Source organism: Pipra filicauda, unplaced genomic scaffold (assembly GCF_003945595.2).
Source record: "Pipra filicauda isolate LSUMZ 115617 unplaced genomic scaffold, ASM394559v2 scaffold67_size6003252_pilon, whole genome shotgun sequence".
Lineage (NCBI taxonomy): Eukaryota > Metazoa > Chordata > Aves > Passeriformes > Pipridae > Pipra > Pipra filicauda.
In genome coordinates, this window is record NW_024104842.1 from 1,373,212 (window position 1) to 1,391,922 (window position 18,711).

Sequence of the window (18,711 nt, forward strand, 5' to 3'; positions counted from 1 at the left end):
AGTCATCAAAATATCTGAGAATAAGTGTTTATTAATTATAAGGTAGAAAATGCTTCTGCCTGTTTTGCAGAACAATGTAATTGGAGCATGCTTAAGTAAAAACCAGACTTGGAAACATATTTATCTGTCCAAAAAATATCAACTTACCAATTTTAATACAGTCTCTGTTACTACTTTAATTCAAAGGTTTAAGAGGCTCTGTGTGTTTTATATATGTATCTTACCTGTGAATAATAGCTTGTGATCTAATATCATGGAGTACTTACCTACCTGAACAATTTCACAGTAATAACTCTTATGCAGTGTAAGAATTATTTTTTAAAAGAAAATAGATGATTGTGGGCTCCCTTCTGATCCCAGTTTACTCTGAACAAATGGAACATCTGGCTTTCTAAACAGAAGCTGTACAGCACTGCACAGGAAAAGGTGGTGGGAATCTGACCATTTTATTGTCCATTGAATTGAGCAATGTTGAGATGAAGGCCCTTAAGTTGCCAGTTCCTTTATTTAAAGATAAAAGTCAAACTGCGTTGTATCTCCTGCTAACATTTACTTTCTTTCTGTTTCTTCTTCAATGTTATTTTGCTGTGTGTGGATGCTTTTGGCAACTAAGGCACCTCTGCCACCCCCTAGAAAAGCAAGAGTAACTAATCACAAGAATGAAATTAATCTCCAGGCAGTAACAGCTGGTCCAGCTAAATACCATCCCACAGATACTGCCTATTACACTAATGAGAAGTCTGTTCAGGAGACAATGTCATTTCAAATATCTAACACAAGTGTGTCCTATGCACAAAAAATCATTAAACCACTGACCTCAAACTCCAGTGCAGGCACAAACACAGTAGCTGGTATAAGTACTACTTCCCATCAAGGCCAGAGGCAACAGTCTCAAAAACGTAAGGTATCTACCCTGAAATTAACCCGGACACGTGACCCAGCAAGTAGCATTCATTGTAATTCACAGCAACAGCTCGAGCCTGTTGAAGAGCCAGTATTTCCACAAAGGCCTGTCTCACCTGCCTGTAACCCCATGCCTGAGATACACACAGCATCTCTTTCCATTCAGATAGCTTCCTCCCCTGACAATAAAGCAGAGCCTGAAATCCAAGAACATCCACCTAGTATTTCTCCAGACACTTCAAAGATGTCTTCAAAGGATTTGGGACAAAAGTCTACAGTTCTTCCTTCTTCACAGGCTGCAGAATGCCATGTGGTATATTTAATTTTTCCATCTTTTATTTTAGATCTTCGTGAATCACTTAATAACCATCTGTTTAGTTATACTTACATTATCAAAGTTAGATCCTATGTTTTCTGGGTAAAACTACCTGTCATATGGATCCAAACAGAAATGAACAAAACCTGAAGTTTTTGGAAGATTATTTTTAAAAGATTAATTATCTAGCTGAGCTGGGTGGCAGACTTTGTTCCTCTGTGAGTACTTTATGGAGGTAAAATGCACTATAGGAAATGAGTGCATTGTAGACAATGCATCTGCTTAAGTGGCTCTTCCTAGAGAGGGTCTCATTAGAGCATTATGCTGCCATAGATGCTGGAAGGATCGAGTATGGATAGAAAAGGGTTAGGTTGGTTGTGGGGTAGAGTTCTACAAGTGCAGCTCTGCCAGTTTGCTAGACCCACAAAAAGTAAATTGTGTCAGTGGGTGCTTTCTGCAAGGCTAGGCACTGCCATGTGTCCTGTGCAGTTGCGCTCTTAAAAGAAAATGGGCTGATAAAATCTTTTTGTCAACGACCTCCATATGAAACATCACAGGGCACTGAACTTTTAAGTCCCTCTGTTTCCCCTTATACCTACTGAGATGAAAAATCTTTGTTAGCTGTACTGACCTCATATAGGAGAAATAGGAGTATCAAGCACACAGCATAGGACCAGAGGAGTCTGAGCAGGGTTTATCACCATTCAGGAAGTCACTGAGTCAAATAAAATAAGCCTGGGACCAATAAAGCAGCAGTGAATACACACTAGTCAAAAGGAGAGCTCTGAATAAAATTTGTCATTTCTACTTTGCTTTACTTAGTCACGTTAAGCTTTTGCTATATAAAAAGTTAATTATTCTAGTATATCTAGTAATATACCAGCTTATCTATGTTGGAAAGCCTTTAGGTGGAGGTAGAGATTGCTATAGATCTAAGCATATGTGCCTCAAAGCTTTGTCTGAGTGAGGATCCCGTCATGGCATATTTGTGTTCATCTAGTTCTGCTGGAAGCAGTGAGGCTACTCTGAATTAAATATGACACTATTTTGCAATCTGAAAAGTCCATTGACAGCCCTGTTCTGAACAGTAGTAACACATCTGCTTTCCCAGACTGTTGTTCTTTCAGAGCATCACATTCAACCAGGTCTCTACTCTGGAAGCCTCAAGTATCTGCATTAGCAACAAGATAGTTTTAAAGTTGTAATATATCTGTTTTCCCCCTCAAGTCCCAAGTAAAAATTTTGATCAGAACAAAGCTCTGAAAATATATGGCAGCAGTCTGCAATGCTCCTTTTGAATTGACTCCATTAAAAAGTGGGAGCACAGAAGGATTAATCATATTTGTCTTTTTCAAGACTAGACACAAAACTATCATTTTAAACCCTTCTTTTAGGCGGCATAAAATTAAGAACATTTTGAGAAAAACAAGTTGCTTTACCCTTTAGAAGAACCAGTCTGCTACTCAGTGAATTTTGTCAGGTAGAACAAGTCAGTTCAAGCAAGAGCCACAGTAAAGAAATCATGTCAGAAACAGTAAGGAAAGCAGAGGAACAGCTTTTTCTAGTAGATAGGAAGATTATAAAGGACAGGCTTGCAAGTCTTTTAAATATGGGCATCAGGGGATGCTGACAGTAGAACAGGCGTAGGTGTGTAGGTGGGATCAATGCAACTTCTGTGTCTATGTTATCTCCTCACTTAAAAATAGTTTTTCAGCCTGTTAGAATATGATGCATTATAAATGCTCAGATAAATCAAATTATCTCTCAAACAGAAAGTAGTTGTATGACAGCTAACAAGGATTAGGGGAAATACTTTTTTATAAACAAGAGTAATTGCAAATGTTCAAAGTCTAATCAGAAGGACTAAAAATTTATCTTCTACATACTTTTATTTAGGATTTTAAAAGTCAAAACATATTTTGCACTTTCTTTTTAATTTAGAATCTGGTATGAGCTGAAAAAAATGAGAAAAGTAGCTGTGGCTTTTTTGGCAATTCTACACTTATTTTTCTGCCTTCTTGGTTTCATTGTGTGGGAGGAACTATCAGAAATTTGGCAACTGGGTTGCTTTGAATAAAATGATAAAAAATTCAGTTATCACAAAGATTATTAAGGAATGTAGCCAACTTTTCAAGCTGTATCCCTTTATTGGTCTCTTGTCTGCAAAATTCAGCTGACATCCTCCATGATGTTCCACTTTGGAATAAATTCTAATGAAGACATATATTTGGCATCACAGTTGAGTCATGGAGCCAGTAGGTTTTGCTGACTGTATTAAAATACCTATCTAAAACTAGAGTACAAATCAGCATGTGAGGTGTGTAAAATTTTGCATCAGGGGAGGTTCCAAAATGAGGACGCCGTGAGCTAAAGTTAGAAATAAAGGCTGAAGCTGTATGTGTAAAAATATTTATCTTCTGACTCAGATCTTGGTTTGAAACCTTGAAAGTATTCTAACTAATGCCAAAAATTATGATTCCCTTTAGTGGTGTATATCATGGTATATCATATATATATATTTCATGATATCAATTCACAATTTTTCCTCACATAGAAAACTTTCAGTATACTGTGCATGATAGTACTTTCATTTTTAAGATTGTTTTAGATTTGCAAGCTCTGCAGGACTTGGTACATGATTTAAAATACTTTTGTACTTGCAGATCATAGGTTTTATGTATCCTCAAGGGACACTCTCAGAGCGTAAATTAGGCCTACCAGCAACGTTCAAAGCTGCCACAGAAACTTTCAAAAAACAAGTACACTCAGAAAGTTGCATTTCTCCTTCTGCATCTGGGTTTATGTATGTGGAGGAGAATGAGACAAGATCAGCTAATCATCACTTCTTAAGAGATGGCAAATGAGAAATACTGTTCATCTGTGGATATCTGTGTGTAGTGAACATATACATTTCTGTTATGTTATAAAGTTTGGAAATATACAGTCAAAAGAGAGCTTATATGGTCCAAGTTAATGTATCTTGTGCTCCTATTTGCACTTCATTTCAGAGCTTATCTGTTGAAATTGAAACTTTAGGAGCAAGCAGAAGTGTGGTATGACTCACTGAATGACATTTTATAAACACTCCTACTCAGAGAAAGGTTAAACCTCGTAAAAGTATATATCAAAATAGAAGCATTCAAGTTACTCAATAATAGGGTTTTTTTACATTATTACAGTCTCAAGAGATGCTGCTGCTTTGTACCATACTGCAGATACAGGAGAAATAAGCAAATATGTTTTAAATTAGTGTTTGTTAGTATGAGATGATGTCCAAGTTTCTTACAAGAAGTTTTAAACTAATGAAGAATTCTGAGCTGCATCTTCGGAAATAATCGCTTGATATTTTTATGTTTATTTTTTTTCTGGGTTCCTAAGTTGCCTGTTGTTCTAAATACTGCTCTCTGAAATTGCGGATGCAAAACATTTGTCCTGTTATTTGCATTCCTCAGATGAGTGAACACTTGTTTTAGTCCTGATGTCCCGGAGGAATAAAAACTACTATAGCAGTGTTTCTTTTCCTAGCCTTATAGCTGTAGAAAAGTAGATCAAGGAAAATAAGCCTGGAATAAAAAAAATTCTGAATCACTTTTTTTAGTACGTTACTGTTTATTAGGTATTGACAATACATAGAGTGATATAGAAGATAGAGAAGACATGTTTCAATATTGGGGACAGATGTGAAGCAAAGAAAATTGAGCACATAATTTTCATTTTAAGCTCTGCATCAGTATTCTGGTTTTAAACAAGGACTGAACTCCACCTCCATATAGTGAGTTTTGAATAAGAGGGCTAGGTATAAAAATGGGCATAGGAATAGAACTTACAGTGTCAGTTTGGAGATTTGACATCAACTTTTAACAGTTAAAAATAGAGGTATTTTTACCCATTTGTGCAAATGTATGGGTGTAATTTGATTGTTGACTACTAAACTCTGCTATGTATTAACAAAATGGGTTTATTCACTTATCTCTGAGTCTCCTTATCTGTGTCTTGACTGTTGAAGCAAGGCCAGTACTTTGGTGTCATTAGTAATTTCATACCACTTCCTACAGATCTTGCATTAAAATGATAGATGACTGGTTTTGAAACCCATATTAGGGTCACCTGTCTACTTCATGTGAATTGGGTAGCAACTGTGTTCTTCAGGCCTAACATTTTGCTATTTGAAGGAAGGGAAGCATTGCTAAGGACCATCAGAAAGCTGCACTTGAGGCCTTCAATTCACTTCAAGACTGATGGCATTAATCTATTTCTCAAGTGTCGCTTCACAACCCAAGATAGTTACATAGTCTAACTAGTTTTTCATCAATCTCATTAAATCCTTGTCTGGCATTTAATCTGCGTGACTGCTGCTAGCATTTCTTGTGCTATATCAATAACAAACCTAATCTGAAGCTTGCTGAATGGAACCAGTATTAAACGTTTCCTGAAATGCATTCACCTTGTCCTTCTCATATTTTTTCACTGAGATTTCATTCACAGTGAAAAATATGGATTAGTAGTAGTCAGTTATATCTGTTTACAATTTACCAAGACTGCATATTTTTTAAATGGTGTAAATCAGTTTTCAAAAACAATGCTGTTTTAAATTACAATTTAAGCCACTTTTTTCCCAGAGTAATGGTTATACCTACAACAGAATTCTATAACCAGGCAGAGTAGAAGTTTTACTCTACAGAGCTGAGAAGCTTCATGTTGGGAATTAGTACCTAGAATTTCTGCATTCCTTCTACCCATATTGTAAGAATAATAACTTTATATCATTTTTAAGAATTTGACTTGATGAAATCAGCTATTATTTACCAAACACAATAAATTAAATTCTTTAAAAACTCAATTTCACTAGCTCTCTGGATGCACCCTGAATATCTGTTCTTGTGTTGTCCATCCCTTCTTTTCTCAAGCATGCAAGAAATCTTCTCAGTTCAAAGCCAGAAGGTTTACTAGATTTCTCAACTCTTCAAAAATTCCTGTTATTTTAACAATATGAGATGAATTCACGTATTTTGGCTCAGTCATGTATAACTTTTCTTCTGGGAATGCTGAGAGGATATCCTGTCTCAGGAACTTCAAAACTTCTTATTGGCTCTGACTCATAATTGCACCGTGATCTCCTGGTTCGTGTATTTAGCTGGAGATCTTGAATTATTACATAGATGATGAAATTCATCATGAATATGATTCTGCCTTCCCTTTAGGTACCTGTGAAGTGAGATTACTGTCTCTTATATGTGTATGTAAATGCATACATCTTAAACTCCTGATATATTATGCTGTCTAGCCATCTTAATTTCTCATTAAATTAATTTTAATAGTATTCCATTGTTCTTTTGATGTTTCCATTGGCAAGTTAGATCTCTCTAAAAATTCTATGCCCTTTTATAGTCTATACACTCAATTATTCATATTTTTGATTAAGAATTAATCTGTTCAGATTTCCTCTATGAAAAGATTAAGTTTGAGGGGGTTTGTTCAATTGTAGATTTGAAATATTGCTGTGAATAAGATTTGGATTTTAAGCTGTTTGACTAAGTTTCTTCGCTGTTTTAACTGCTGATTTTAACAGCAGCTTTTGGCTATTTTTGTGTACCCTAGAGGTCCACTAATGCCAAAGATTTCTTTTGAATCAGTTGGAACAAGTGATGGATATCTGTTCACATACTTAAGATTATTTCCTGAAATGCTTATTCATAGAGATGGTCCCACTGACCTCATCAAGGTTATTTGTGTAAATTCTAGTTGATCTCAGCAAGAATTATGCAACTGGACCCCCAGTGACCTCTCATAAGTAGCATAATCTGGGTCGTGTTCCAAGTCTTCCATAAGGGCTTTAGAAGATATTTTCAGATTTTGGATTAAAATACCAAAATGGCATTTTAATCTGATGGTTTGAAACATTTTTTGAATGATTAAAGACATCTGCCTAGTGTAAGCATAGGAAATAACTATATTACTGGTAACAATGTGATATCTATGACTAAATGTTGCTTTTCAAGTAGTAATTACTATACATGGTATCTTATTGTCCTCTATTTTACATAAATTTAAATTCCGAAACACTCTTTTGCAGCAGCTATTCCAGACTTCCTCAGCCCTATCAAAAGTGAAACCATTAGTGCTGAAGTAGGCAGTATTTTGACATAATTCAGGAATTGATTGAAAGCTTGTAGTTAATAGGCAGTATAGAAGGATTTGTGCAGCTGTTTAACAAATATTAGATGCCAACATGCTTTTCATGTATCTTTAATTCAAAAAAGAGTTGCAGATGCAAAAAGCCGGTTGCAGGACTAGTTTAAACTCAGTGCCCTGTGGCTCATTTGAAATAACAGAAAACTCATACATTGTGTGGCAACTCTCAGAAGCACTCATGAGGCTGTTCCCTTACACTTTTAAGGAACTATGCTGAATCCAAACAACTAGCGTGTTTTGTTCCAGTATGAAGTCATCCCTGTCCTTCTGCTCCCAGTCTTTGTTGTTTCTCAGATTTATACCAGTTACCCTAACAATCCTTGTATCCTCTAATGTTGAAAAAGCTCCTATGCATACACCTTATAGAGTAGGTAGACAGGGTGCTTCCAGGGTGCTTGGAAATTCTAAAATCATCCAAATATTTTTATTAGAGGGGCAGTGGAGAAGATGTATTCAGTCACAAGAGGCAAAAAATTCCACCACCTATTGCTTTCAGATCATAGGAACATTCATTAGTAGTGTTTCTTTTAGCTTGCAGTCCTGCTTATCTTTATATTATGGTTAATTTCAAAATAATACCTGTCTTAGACAAAAAAAAAAACAACAGAGTAACATTTATGGAAATCAGACTTCCAGATACATTTTTCATTTTGAAAACAAAATGGACATGACATTCTCTAGCCTCATATTTGTGTGAAGTATAAAATAGTGTGAACCTTCTCTATACACAATGGAGATCATTAATATTTGCAGTACATTATGATTATTCATACTCAGCACACTATGGTTTCTGGCATTGCTTCCACTATTATTTTATGCATTCATTTCTTTTATGTTTTCCTAGTCTAATATAGAGCGTGGTTGATTTATTTCCTAATCCATGTGAATGTGAACTTTCTCGGGTGGCTGAAAAACTTACGCTTTTGTAATTCTCCTACACCCAGCAAGAGCCAAAGGGAAAAGGTTTTTATTCATTTAGTAATCTGTTTCTTTTCTTATTTTTTTTTCCTCGAATCTCAGCTTGGAAACCAGAAAGTAACTGCCCCTGTGATGGAGGTAAATGCTTCACAGACACACAGACAAACAGCAACAGAAGTTTCTCCACTGCCTCTTCCTTCTCCTGTGGTACCAGTTAACAGAGCCTCTTTCTCACCAGACAGTAGCACCCATCTAGTACCATATTCTTTGCCAACGCTTGATGATTTTTTGCCTTCACATTTTTATAAAACCCCAGCCCTTTCACAATTTTCATATAAATGCCCATACCTAGCTTCTGAAAGTATTATCCACAGGAATGAAACAGCCTCTGTAAGCACAGATTCTGCCATGAGTGAGTGCTCCTCCCGCACAGTGAGTGAGTCCTCCACAGCCATTCTAGATGAGCTGCAGACTTGTAGCTATGATACTACTGACTGCTCTGAAACACCTTCCCCAACCTTGAGCCAGATGTCTGCTGTGTCAGATGGCACCACCTTAACCAACACTGCTGCCACTTCTCATGTAATTATGCTTCCTTTTTTCCTCATCCATTTTGTTCAAACAGGTTGTCAAAGGGGAACAGAATTCGAACTTGTCTGTTATCCTGTTACACATACAAGTATTTTGTTAGTAGTTTTCCATGTATGCAGTCTGACAGTGTTTTGCAACAGTTGTTTAAAAAAAATCATTGGCGTATCAGATTTGGTAGTAGGAAATGATATTAAGTTGTCACACACTTGTGTGGTCAGCTAAGGTGTATCAAACACATTGCTTAAAGTAAAAGAAAATAAGTTCAATAAATATCTGTTCCAAATGCATCAAAAGCAAGTACAGTTTGAAGAGATTTATTTAAAATACTGTTAGCAATATACTGGCTTGTATATTTGTATATGTTTGTAGCCTTTGGGCTACCACCATTTTTGGTTTATACTGAGATACAGATATCAGTAATGTAATTTGTAAATTCATAGTAAATGTTGGCAACATTTAATGCAGTTTTTTCCCCAGCTGTGACCACCGATTGCATGAAACTGGTTTTCTCTCCTCTAACTAACCTTTTACTCTCCTAAGCACAGTTTCTTATAGGACTGAACTTCATAAATAGTCTTGTATTACCCAGTTGTCCTCTTCTCTTTGTTAAGTCAAGGAAAACAAACAGTATGCAGTTAGACACTTCATGTACATTCCCTTTTCTGTGTCTCAGTACACTCTTATATGTGTAGAAAGAAGATATGGAATTTGGGTCAAATCCAGATCACTTCTGATTTCTTTTGAGATTATCCACATGATTAAAATGAGTCAGAACAAAGCCTTCATTTAAATTGAGCAATTTGTTGCTGAATTGCAAAACAGAGAGATGTTCTGAATCCAAAGTTTTATCGGGTCACACCAGTGTTCAGACTTTCTACAAATGCTTCAGCATACTGTAATTTTCAAGTCTGAAAAGAACAAACAGTGCATATATTTTTAAAGCTTCATATATATTTTACAAAAAGTATTTTGAGCCCAACCTTTCACGTAGTCACCTGGAAAGTCAATGATCTGTTTTCAGTGCTCTGGATGCTGCTAAAAAAGTAATATTGATAGGAGGCATGTAAAACCTGTAATTCCCAACTCTTGTAATACAGCTCTGAAACCATTTTATTTTTTTTAGAATCGGTACTATGAATCTGCATACAACCCAGTAGTTGTAACCAAAGATACCATTATTAGTACAGACTGGTCAGACACGGTCACTGCATGACCATTTACGAGCTATGGGAAGCATGGAACATTTATATTTTCTTCTAGCCTACTTCTAAAATAGCTACCTCTATTTGTTTTCTTTGAGCACCATTTTTTGCAAGCTAAAGCAAACACTTGGTTCTTCTTTCCTTTTTTGTGTAGTCTCCCTGTAGAAGGCTATGTAATCTGACCACCACTTTCTCTTGTAGACATGGCAGGGATGAGCAGAACAGTTGTTCACCACTGATGGACAAACTGAAAGGATGAGTCTCCCACCAAATCCCCAAAAAGCCCTACATCCTAAGAGCCCCACAGAAATTAAACTGCTGGCAAGACCCAACTCTGCAGTATAGAAAGTCTTCATCTCCCATCCTCTATAGAGGAGGGCCAGATGGCTATAAATGCATTCATGAAATGACAAAATGATGGGGAAGCTGGTGGCACACACATATATGTTGCTAGTGGCTCTGCTCCTTCAATGATCTTCATTCTCAAAGGAGATTGTTGATTTTTTAGATGAAAACCACTGAGAGAATGATAAAAGTAATATAGAATTGGGCCATCCAGCACTGTACCCACTTTCAAAGACTTTTCTGTCCACACTGGGGATGTTTCTTTACTCTTGAGTTTCTTAATGAGAGCTTAGGCAAAAAAGTTTTAAACCAACTCTTCTAAGAAGAAGAAGCAGTATCAGGAAGAGCTGAATAAGCAAAATTGCAAAATATTCCAAGCAAAAGGCAGAGCCAAACATAAATCTGTGGTTAATTTGCAGTACCTTTAGTCACAGATTCTTTGAAAACCTGAAGGATGAGAATTGCGATTCTTATTTGGACTTGTGCTTAGAATTGGAGTTAAAATGAAAGAACAGCTGGTTTTGGAAACTATTTTTTCTGATTCTATTCCAGTTACGGACATTTTCCCTGTACTTTTCATGGGTTCTTTTTGTTTATGTAGTTTGAAATTGTGGAATCTAATGGAAACTTGTACACATTAGATCTTTGCCTCTTCTTCTGTAGCTGTTTTGATCTTCAAGAATTGATCCTGAGGATTTTAGCCTAATTCAATGTCTTGAAGTCAGTGGTGTGCTGTGCAGCATTCTTGCAGAGAACTGCTCTGACATCCGTAATGGGACCTCTTTCTCCTTGTTACCTGTCTCAGCAGAGGGAAAGTTAGAAAGCAGATCCAGTCCCAGATGGATGCTTTTCTCTGTTCTAATTCAAAAATCCAGAGAGCTGCTCTTTCTAATGCTCAGGCAGCCTACAGGAATTTTAAACCTCATACCTAGGAGGAATCTTTCCAAGAGCTTGATTATCTAGCAGCAGAAGTAGGTGGCTCTCTACTAGCAGTGAAGGACAGGTTATGTATACTAGAGAAAAAAATTAATGGAGGTGCCTAGGGAAAGGAACATCATGAAACATTAGGATTATCTTCCCAGAAAATTGGAAAATAGGTGCATTTTGGTGAAGTAGGTTTTTTTCTGTATTGTCTTATTTTCCCACAAAGTAGATTACCTAGGAAAGTAAAAGGTCTAATTCATGAATAGGCATCTTAAAGGATTTCACTTCCTTTCAAAATCTGGGAATAAGCTCTGTCACCTGGAACTAAAGCGTCACATTCTCAGACTGAAATGTCAGTAACTTCCAAATGATTCCAACAGAAGGAAAAGCCTTTGAAACTTTGCAAAACTATCTTTTGTAGCTAACCCTATCAACAGTGCAAGATGCATCAGATAAATTGAATAGCCACCTTCACAGAAACTTTCCTCAGAGAGAAAGTCCTTAGGAACTAAGAAGTCATAGCTGAGCTGAGATCCTCTCTAAAGCCTTTAGAAGCAAACCTAAAAATATTATATATGAACATGCCACATTTATGACTGTTGTCTGTCAACTGCTTTTGTGGATCCTGTTTTCATGATATTGTGTACTACTTAGTGAGCCTTACTATCTAACTGAGCTATTTGGTAAAGTCCTTCACAGGAATATCTCGAATTTTAATTACAGAAATTCGTAGGAGTAAATTTCCAATCTATAAAGAACTTGCACTAGTTCTGCTCAGAAAAACAAAAGCCATAGTAAATGATTGAGAAGGCATAAAGCTCTGCACATAGTTGTGCCCTGCCTTTCCTAGAAACGAACTTTCTCAAAAAGACAATATATAGGAAAAGAAAATGGGTGAACCCCTGCAGTAGGGGAGAGATGACTGGCCTCATCTTGAAACCTGGTCTGAAAACATGCCTTTATACCTCTTGAAATGCTATCTTTGAGGTTATGTAGCTTTTCTAACAGCTTCAAGGGGTTTTTTTGAGGGGAGAATTGTGTGAGAAAAGACAGCTTAGTTTACATTTCGGTTCTAGACTTCATTAAGAGAAGAAACATGTAAACACAAAAGTTTCAATGGAGACATCACCACAACAGAAACTTTCCAGGTCACTTCTGAAAAAAGGCATCCTTAAAATCCCTGAATGTATCTAGGAGTTCACATGATGTCTGCATATGACCCAGAAATTGCTTTGCTTTCTTAGCTATGGGAGGCCAAGATGTTAAAAATTTCAAATCAGTGATCTCCAAAATACAAATGTATACAAAAGGTCATGAACCATTTTATTTTCATATATTAAAAAAAAAATTGCCTTTTGATACATTTTATCCTTATGCTTTGCTGCTTCAGATAGTCTCTTGTTTACATTTTCAGTTCCTTTGTTATATAAAATTGAGCAGAGTTTGGCTGCCGGCTGCTACATAGTTCTAAATTTATTCAGATTTAAATAAGAGTTCTGCATTAACAGAGATGTTACAGAGAGCTTTCCTCCTTCTTCTGCTGAAATATTCACTACCCTCTTATTTCATTCAATGCTTTCTCAATATCTCAGTTTTAATTCTTGCAATACTCCTCATAAAAATGCTACAGACCAGATGTAGGGATTCTGAGGTACCTCTTGTGACTGAAGCCTAAACGGCTTTTGGTGCTTGCTGCTTTATTGCCAGTTTGCTTAGCTTTCCCATTTTATGTATTTGATTTTGTTCTGTTGTTTTGTGGCTGAATTCCATTGTTTAAAGTAACTTTCTCTCACTCTTTTTAGCTAGTCCTAATGGGCCTTTTCCCTTCGATCTGCACAGAAGTTCCCATTAATATCAATAGTGCTTGAGCATGTGCATTAAGGGAATGTGTCTCTTGGTGTGAGGATCTCTGGCAGACAGCCTTTGTTCACACGAGAGGAACTTTTACTGCCATCTTCATTTTATATTGCTCTCAAACCCCTGCAAACTTTGTTTGTGCCATCTTCATTGCCCTGACTGTGATCTTTCTGTCACCTTCCTATGACAGCATGTGTCACAGACAGCACATACAAGGAGAGAAGAGGGGTGTTACAAGGTATATAAGGAACACATTCTGCTCCCTTTGTGATAAGTTTTGTGTTTCAGTGAATGCAGATGCCATTATGGCTATGTACCTGACAACTGGTAATTGTTGCGTGGACGACAGTCTTGCATCACTCTTTCTTTGGGATGGCAGTCGGAGGGCTTTGTGTGTAGTTTAATGGGTTATTATTTTGTCTCTCTCAGGCTCAGATCACAGTGAATGGGAATTCTGGCACTGCTGCCAGCCCAGTGAGTCACTTTCAAAGGCCTTTTTCCCCTTCTTCAGCTTACCCTCCACCAGCTTCGCTCAATTCCAACATTGTTATCATGCAGCATGGCAGGATGATGGGTAAGCCTCACACAGAATATTTGCTTTATACATTACACAGCATAGTCCAATTCATGTGGCAAAGACTGCAAACAATTGTGGAGTGCTTCACGTCCATAATGAAGGTATTGTCTATTCATCTACCTTGGGATATAAATGCAAAAAATAATAGCATTTATTGTTAGATACAGTAGTGATCCTGAACTGGCGTTGCTATTAGGTGTGTGAGTGTAACCTCTTGCCAGCTTTCTGCTAGCTTTACTGAGGAAAGGGAATCTATCAAAATAGCTCAACCTGTACAGCCCCTTCAGATTTTGCCTTAAGAAACCCGAGGGCCAGCTTTGTACATTGGTCCTCCCCACAACTTCCATAATCTCGAGTAGAAATACTGCCAATAAAGGCGGGGCTCTGGGCTTTTGAATACCTAAAGCCATGTCAATCTAAAATTTGTTTGTGTATTTTTTTAGGACATTGTTATTTTAAAAAAAGACTAAACAAAAAAAGCCAAACCAAACATTATCAACCTTAGAAAGGCTTAAAGGCTCTTTGCCAGTATAATCGAGTTTTGCCAGAAGAGTCATTTGCTTGCTGCTTTTTCTACCAGTGTTTTGCGTATTCAGATAAGATTATACATGCAAAATAATTTGAATGTGATCCTAGAGTTTATTTTTTTGTTGTGCTTGCAGGAAAATTAGGTGACAGGTCTCACTCTGAGATTTACAGCTTAGACAAATGCTGCTATCATCATGATAAGTACAAAAATTGTATACATGGGTTTCTCCACATCCCAGAATTCTAGATTTTTTGACTGCTCCCAGTCTGACGATATAAGGCCTTATCAGTGTGGTTGGATATACATGAAATGTGTATTTTCCCATGACTTTCACTCTTGCATGATGCTGAAGTTCAGTAACAGCACAGTAACAGCCTGATTTAATTCTCCTTACTCATGTAAAAATCCCCCTGATGGCCTCAGTTTGAGACCTATGAAGAATGAAGGATCAAATCCAAAATGTTTTCTAAATTTAACATCATGCTTTTTGGGAAAAAGTTCTGAATATCTATTTGCCACACGGAGTTGCCCCTCTCCATATATGTGGAGCACTGGATTATTTACAGGATTTCAAACTTGAGTAAGTAGCTGAAACAGCCATGCCAAATCCAGCTCTGCAGTGGGAGTGAGCAGAAATACTCAATTTAAAATTAGAGCTTTCAGTAACCAGACCTCCTTTTGTTGATTCATATTACAATTAATTTATTTTTCTTTAGAATAATCAGTGGATGTTAATGTCATGTGAAAGGCAATTGTAGTTGTTACCACTGGTGTTAGAATGTATATTTTTACTCCGTGCATTCATTTATCCTGCAGTGGAAATGTCTCATTGTACCTGCTCTTGCAGAGTAGAGGCTTTGTCACAGCAGCCCACTAATTTACTGAAACCTGCTGCCTGAGGAGTAGGGCTCTTCTTCCTGTATACAGGAAAGAAGTGCATAATCTGCAGCAGTACAAATTTTCATGTCACATCCCAGCACTGAGGTGTTTTTTGTCAAATAAATTACTCTGAATTTTAGAAGGAAATGGTAATAGTGAGATATTAATTTCATTAATTATAAGGGTAGATTTGAAGGAGAAGGGTAGAAATATTGCAAGTCACTACAAACCAGTAGCAGCCTGCACAGTTCACCTGAATCACTGTAGGTGGATCATCAGATTGCTCTACAGGTGCCAAGTTACTCAAGTCCATTTTTATGGATTATATGTAGAGGCACATAAACATTTCAACATAAATTTATTTCTTACAAATATTCACGCATCAAAACTTAATGTTTCTAAGCACATATCGCATAACTTCTTGTGCAGGGCTGTTTGATATGCTTGCAGGGCAGCTATTTTCTATAGTTTGCTAAACGTGGGGGAGTGGAAGTTTTGAAATTATGTCACTAGTTTCCAAGGAATGAGTAGGAAAGGTGCAAGAGTTTGATTTATAAGAGAAAGGCTGTTGTGCCTTTCTCAATAGATTCTGCTGCATTTGTGGGAGGATTTCTCTTTTTTGTGAGCAAGATGTTGTGAAAAAGTACTTCTAATCTAATAAGATCTGAGTCGAGTAGCCTGTCTGGTCATTATATAAATTTATAATTTTATTAATGGCATACTAAGTAGGGCAAAGCCCTAGTTAAGATGATATGTCTTTTAAAAATGTTGTATATGTATGTGATAAATGTTGTCAGTCATTGTACAGCATACTGAAATGGGCAAGTGTGTTTTAACTGCCAAATATGATTATTGTGTCATCACATGATATTCTGTCATGTTATCTTTACAGAGTCCACAGAGACATACTCACAGCATGTTCAGAATGTTGGCAGCAGCACCACCACCAGTACAATACCAATCTGTAGAACCTCAGAAGAAGAAAAAAAAATTACAGTAATTAAAGCTCCACATTATGCAGGGATTGGCCCGGTAGATGAATCTGGAATCCCTACAGCAATTAGAACGGTAGGAAATTCTGGGAAATCTGTGTATGAACTCATACAATGAACTGATTGTTGGTAATGGGTTTTTCACATTCTTCCACTCTTATATAATGTGGAATACAGTGTGCGTAATCAGCGAGCTCATGAATATAATATTGTGTGTTGACAGAAAAGGAGAATGCTGATGGGAGCATAATTAGACAACCTCATGTTTCTAGTTTTAATTAGAAGTAGCCAAAATTTTGTGTCTTTCTTCTGTTTTAGTTCTTGCCTTTTGGAGATACATAATGATTGCATTTGTTTTGTTATTTCTAAAATAAAGTTTATACATACGGTATATATGTTTGCGTGTGTGTATGCAAGTATTCATATATTCATGTGTGTGTGTATGTAAAAATATTATGCTTCTGCATTTCTTGGGCAGTGGTTCTTGTGTCATCAGGATAGCACAGAAATGAATAGTTTTGTTCTGAAAGTAATCTGAGTAGCATTTTCGTGGGAGTGCAATAAATAATCATTGTGCCCTTGAGTGGCACATAAACAAATAGCGTGGAAGCCCTTTCATTGTAACTAGCCCAATTTGATCATCTGCCGCTAGTCACTGCTTGAGTGGTCCCAGGATGTCAAACTGAAGAGTTTTGTTTTCACTATGCTGAAGCATTCTTTCCACTCTGCTGTCAGGGCAGCCTCTTCTGGCTGCTCCAGAGAGCACAGTGGCAGCTGCACTAGGTCTGTGAAGGAAGTGCTTACTGGCCTTCCCAGCCAGAGAAGAACTGCTGTACGGAGAAAGAGTAAGAAGAGTGGGAGCCAGGATGAAAGCAGCAGAGCCCTTGCAGGTGAAGTCTTTGTGAGGTGCAAGGATGTAGCAGCTGTTGGATATGTCCTCTCTGCCAATACTGACATATGGGGCTGTGTTGTATTGCCAAGAACTGCTTCACTGGATTGAAAAATTAGGGGGAAAATCAGGAATTGATGGAGAAAAGCAATAGGAAAAAATCAGAATAAGTGGTAAGATCGGGACAGTTTTTTTAAGAATGTGGGGGAAATTCTGACATTTCTTGCTTTATTTTGGCATAAAAAGGTAATAAGATCAGAATCTTTTAAAAATGAAGAAATTTCTTTCCGAAATGCTCTAGCTTCCTGCCCCCTTTTTAAGTAAATAGTCCCTATGATTTATCATGGATATAGTAATTGGTTTTGTACTTTTTAAATGGTAGATTTTTCTAATAGAGTGCATATAGATTATATGAGATTATAACAGAAGTCCCCCTTAAGTGTGCCTAACCAAGTTAGCATTCTTCCAACCTATATTTAACTTTCAGGTTGTATGATCTGAGTCTCTCAGATTTTCTCCTGAAAATATAATGCAATTTGAAGTACGACATTTTTCCACTGGATTTGCTGGGTTTTGTTATGTTTCAATTTCAAAATATCTTATAGCCTGTAATCTCAGTGTTATAGAAATAATTCTCACAGTGAGATATAAGTTAAAAGATTATGCTGGCGTGTGTGTGTGTGTGTGTGTGTGTGTGTCTGTTATGCCATTTTTTGTCCTTATTCTACTTCCTTAAGACTTAGCTGGTAGTAAAATTGTTTTCAAGATACTGATTTGAGATTACTTTTTAAATGTGGACAAGTGTATTTGAGCCCTGTGTACCCCAATCATGCAAGAACAAAGTTGGTATAGCTGTCAGCAAAAGACTCAAATATGCTGTGCCTTGCAAAATGCTAAAACTGCGTTTTCCATGAATAGGAGAAGGTAGGATAAATCACCCTCTCTTTTTCCAAGGTCAGTGAGTAATCCAAATAGGAGTCTTCTCCCAGAAAGTTTAGCCTCACTCCATCTGGAGAGAGAAATAAGTTTTCAAATTAGTTGGATTTATCATTTCATGCGGTTTAAAAGTTTCTTATTCTTCGATCCTTGCAAAAAAGGCAACAGTGTATCAAAAAAGGCAGTAAATGCAGATTCATGGTGATAGGTAACACACACACAGTGTGTTCCTAAATGCTATGCTGCTCAAAGTTAAGCATGTAAATAAGAACTCAAGAGAATCTGTATTCCAGACTTTGATGGCTTTTCAGAAGCAGAGCAGTTTTTCAAGCTGTGGTTATCTCCTACAAGTCTGTTTCTACTCTCGGAACATAGTTTGTGACAGCTGTTTAGCCAAGGAAAACAGAGTGATCTCCTCTCCGAACCTCTCCGAACCTCCAAAGCTGCTGAGAGAGAAATGAGAGCTTTCCATTCTCTCAGAATGCTCATCCCATGTTAGCATGTTCCTTCTATACCACTTCAGCTCCTGCCAGGTCTGGGAAGTACAAATCTGAAAATTCAGATCGTTGTTAAGTTCTGCTGCTGTGCCAAGCCCTGCCCCAGAGAAGGTAAAATTAAAAATGAAGTCTTCAGAAAAGAGAGGATAAGATGCTCTTCGCTC

The 18,711-nt window shown here is 37.0% G+C and overlaps 1 protein-coding gene across 1 annotated transcript in view; it reads left to right on the plus strand.

The window, feature by feature from the left end:
- SORBS2 (sorbin and SH3 domain containing 2) overlaps positions 1–18,711 on the plus strand; it is a 154,102-nt gene that overhangs the window by 84,940 nt on the left and 50,451 nt on the right. The window contains exons 9-12 of the mRNA XM_027735493.2: positions 614–1,216; positions 8,432–8,467; positions 13,678–13,822; positions 16,126–16,301. Of these exons, the coding sequence (XP_027591294.2) occupies positions 614–1,216; positions 8,432–8,467; positions 13,678–13,822; positions 16,126–16,301 (960 nt within the window). The remainder of the gene's footprint in view (positions 1–613; positions 1,217–8,431; positions 8,468–13,677; positions 13,823–16,125; positions 16,302–18,711) is intronic.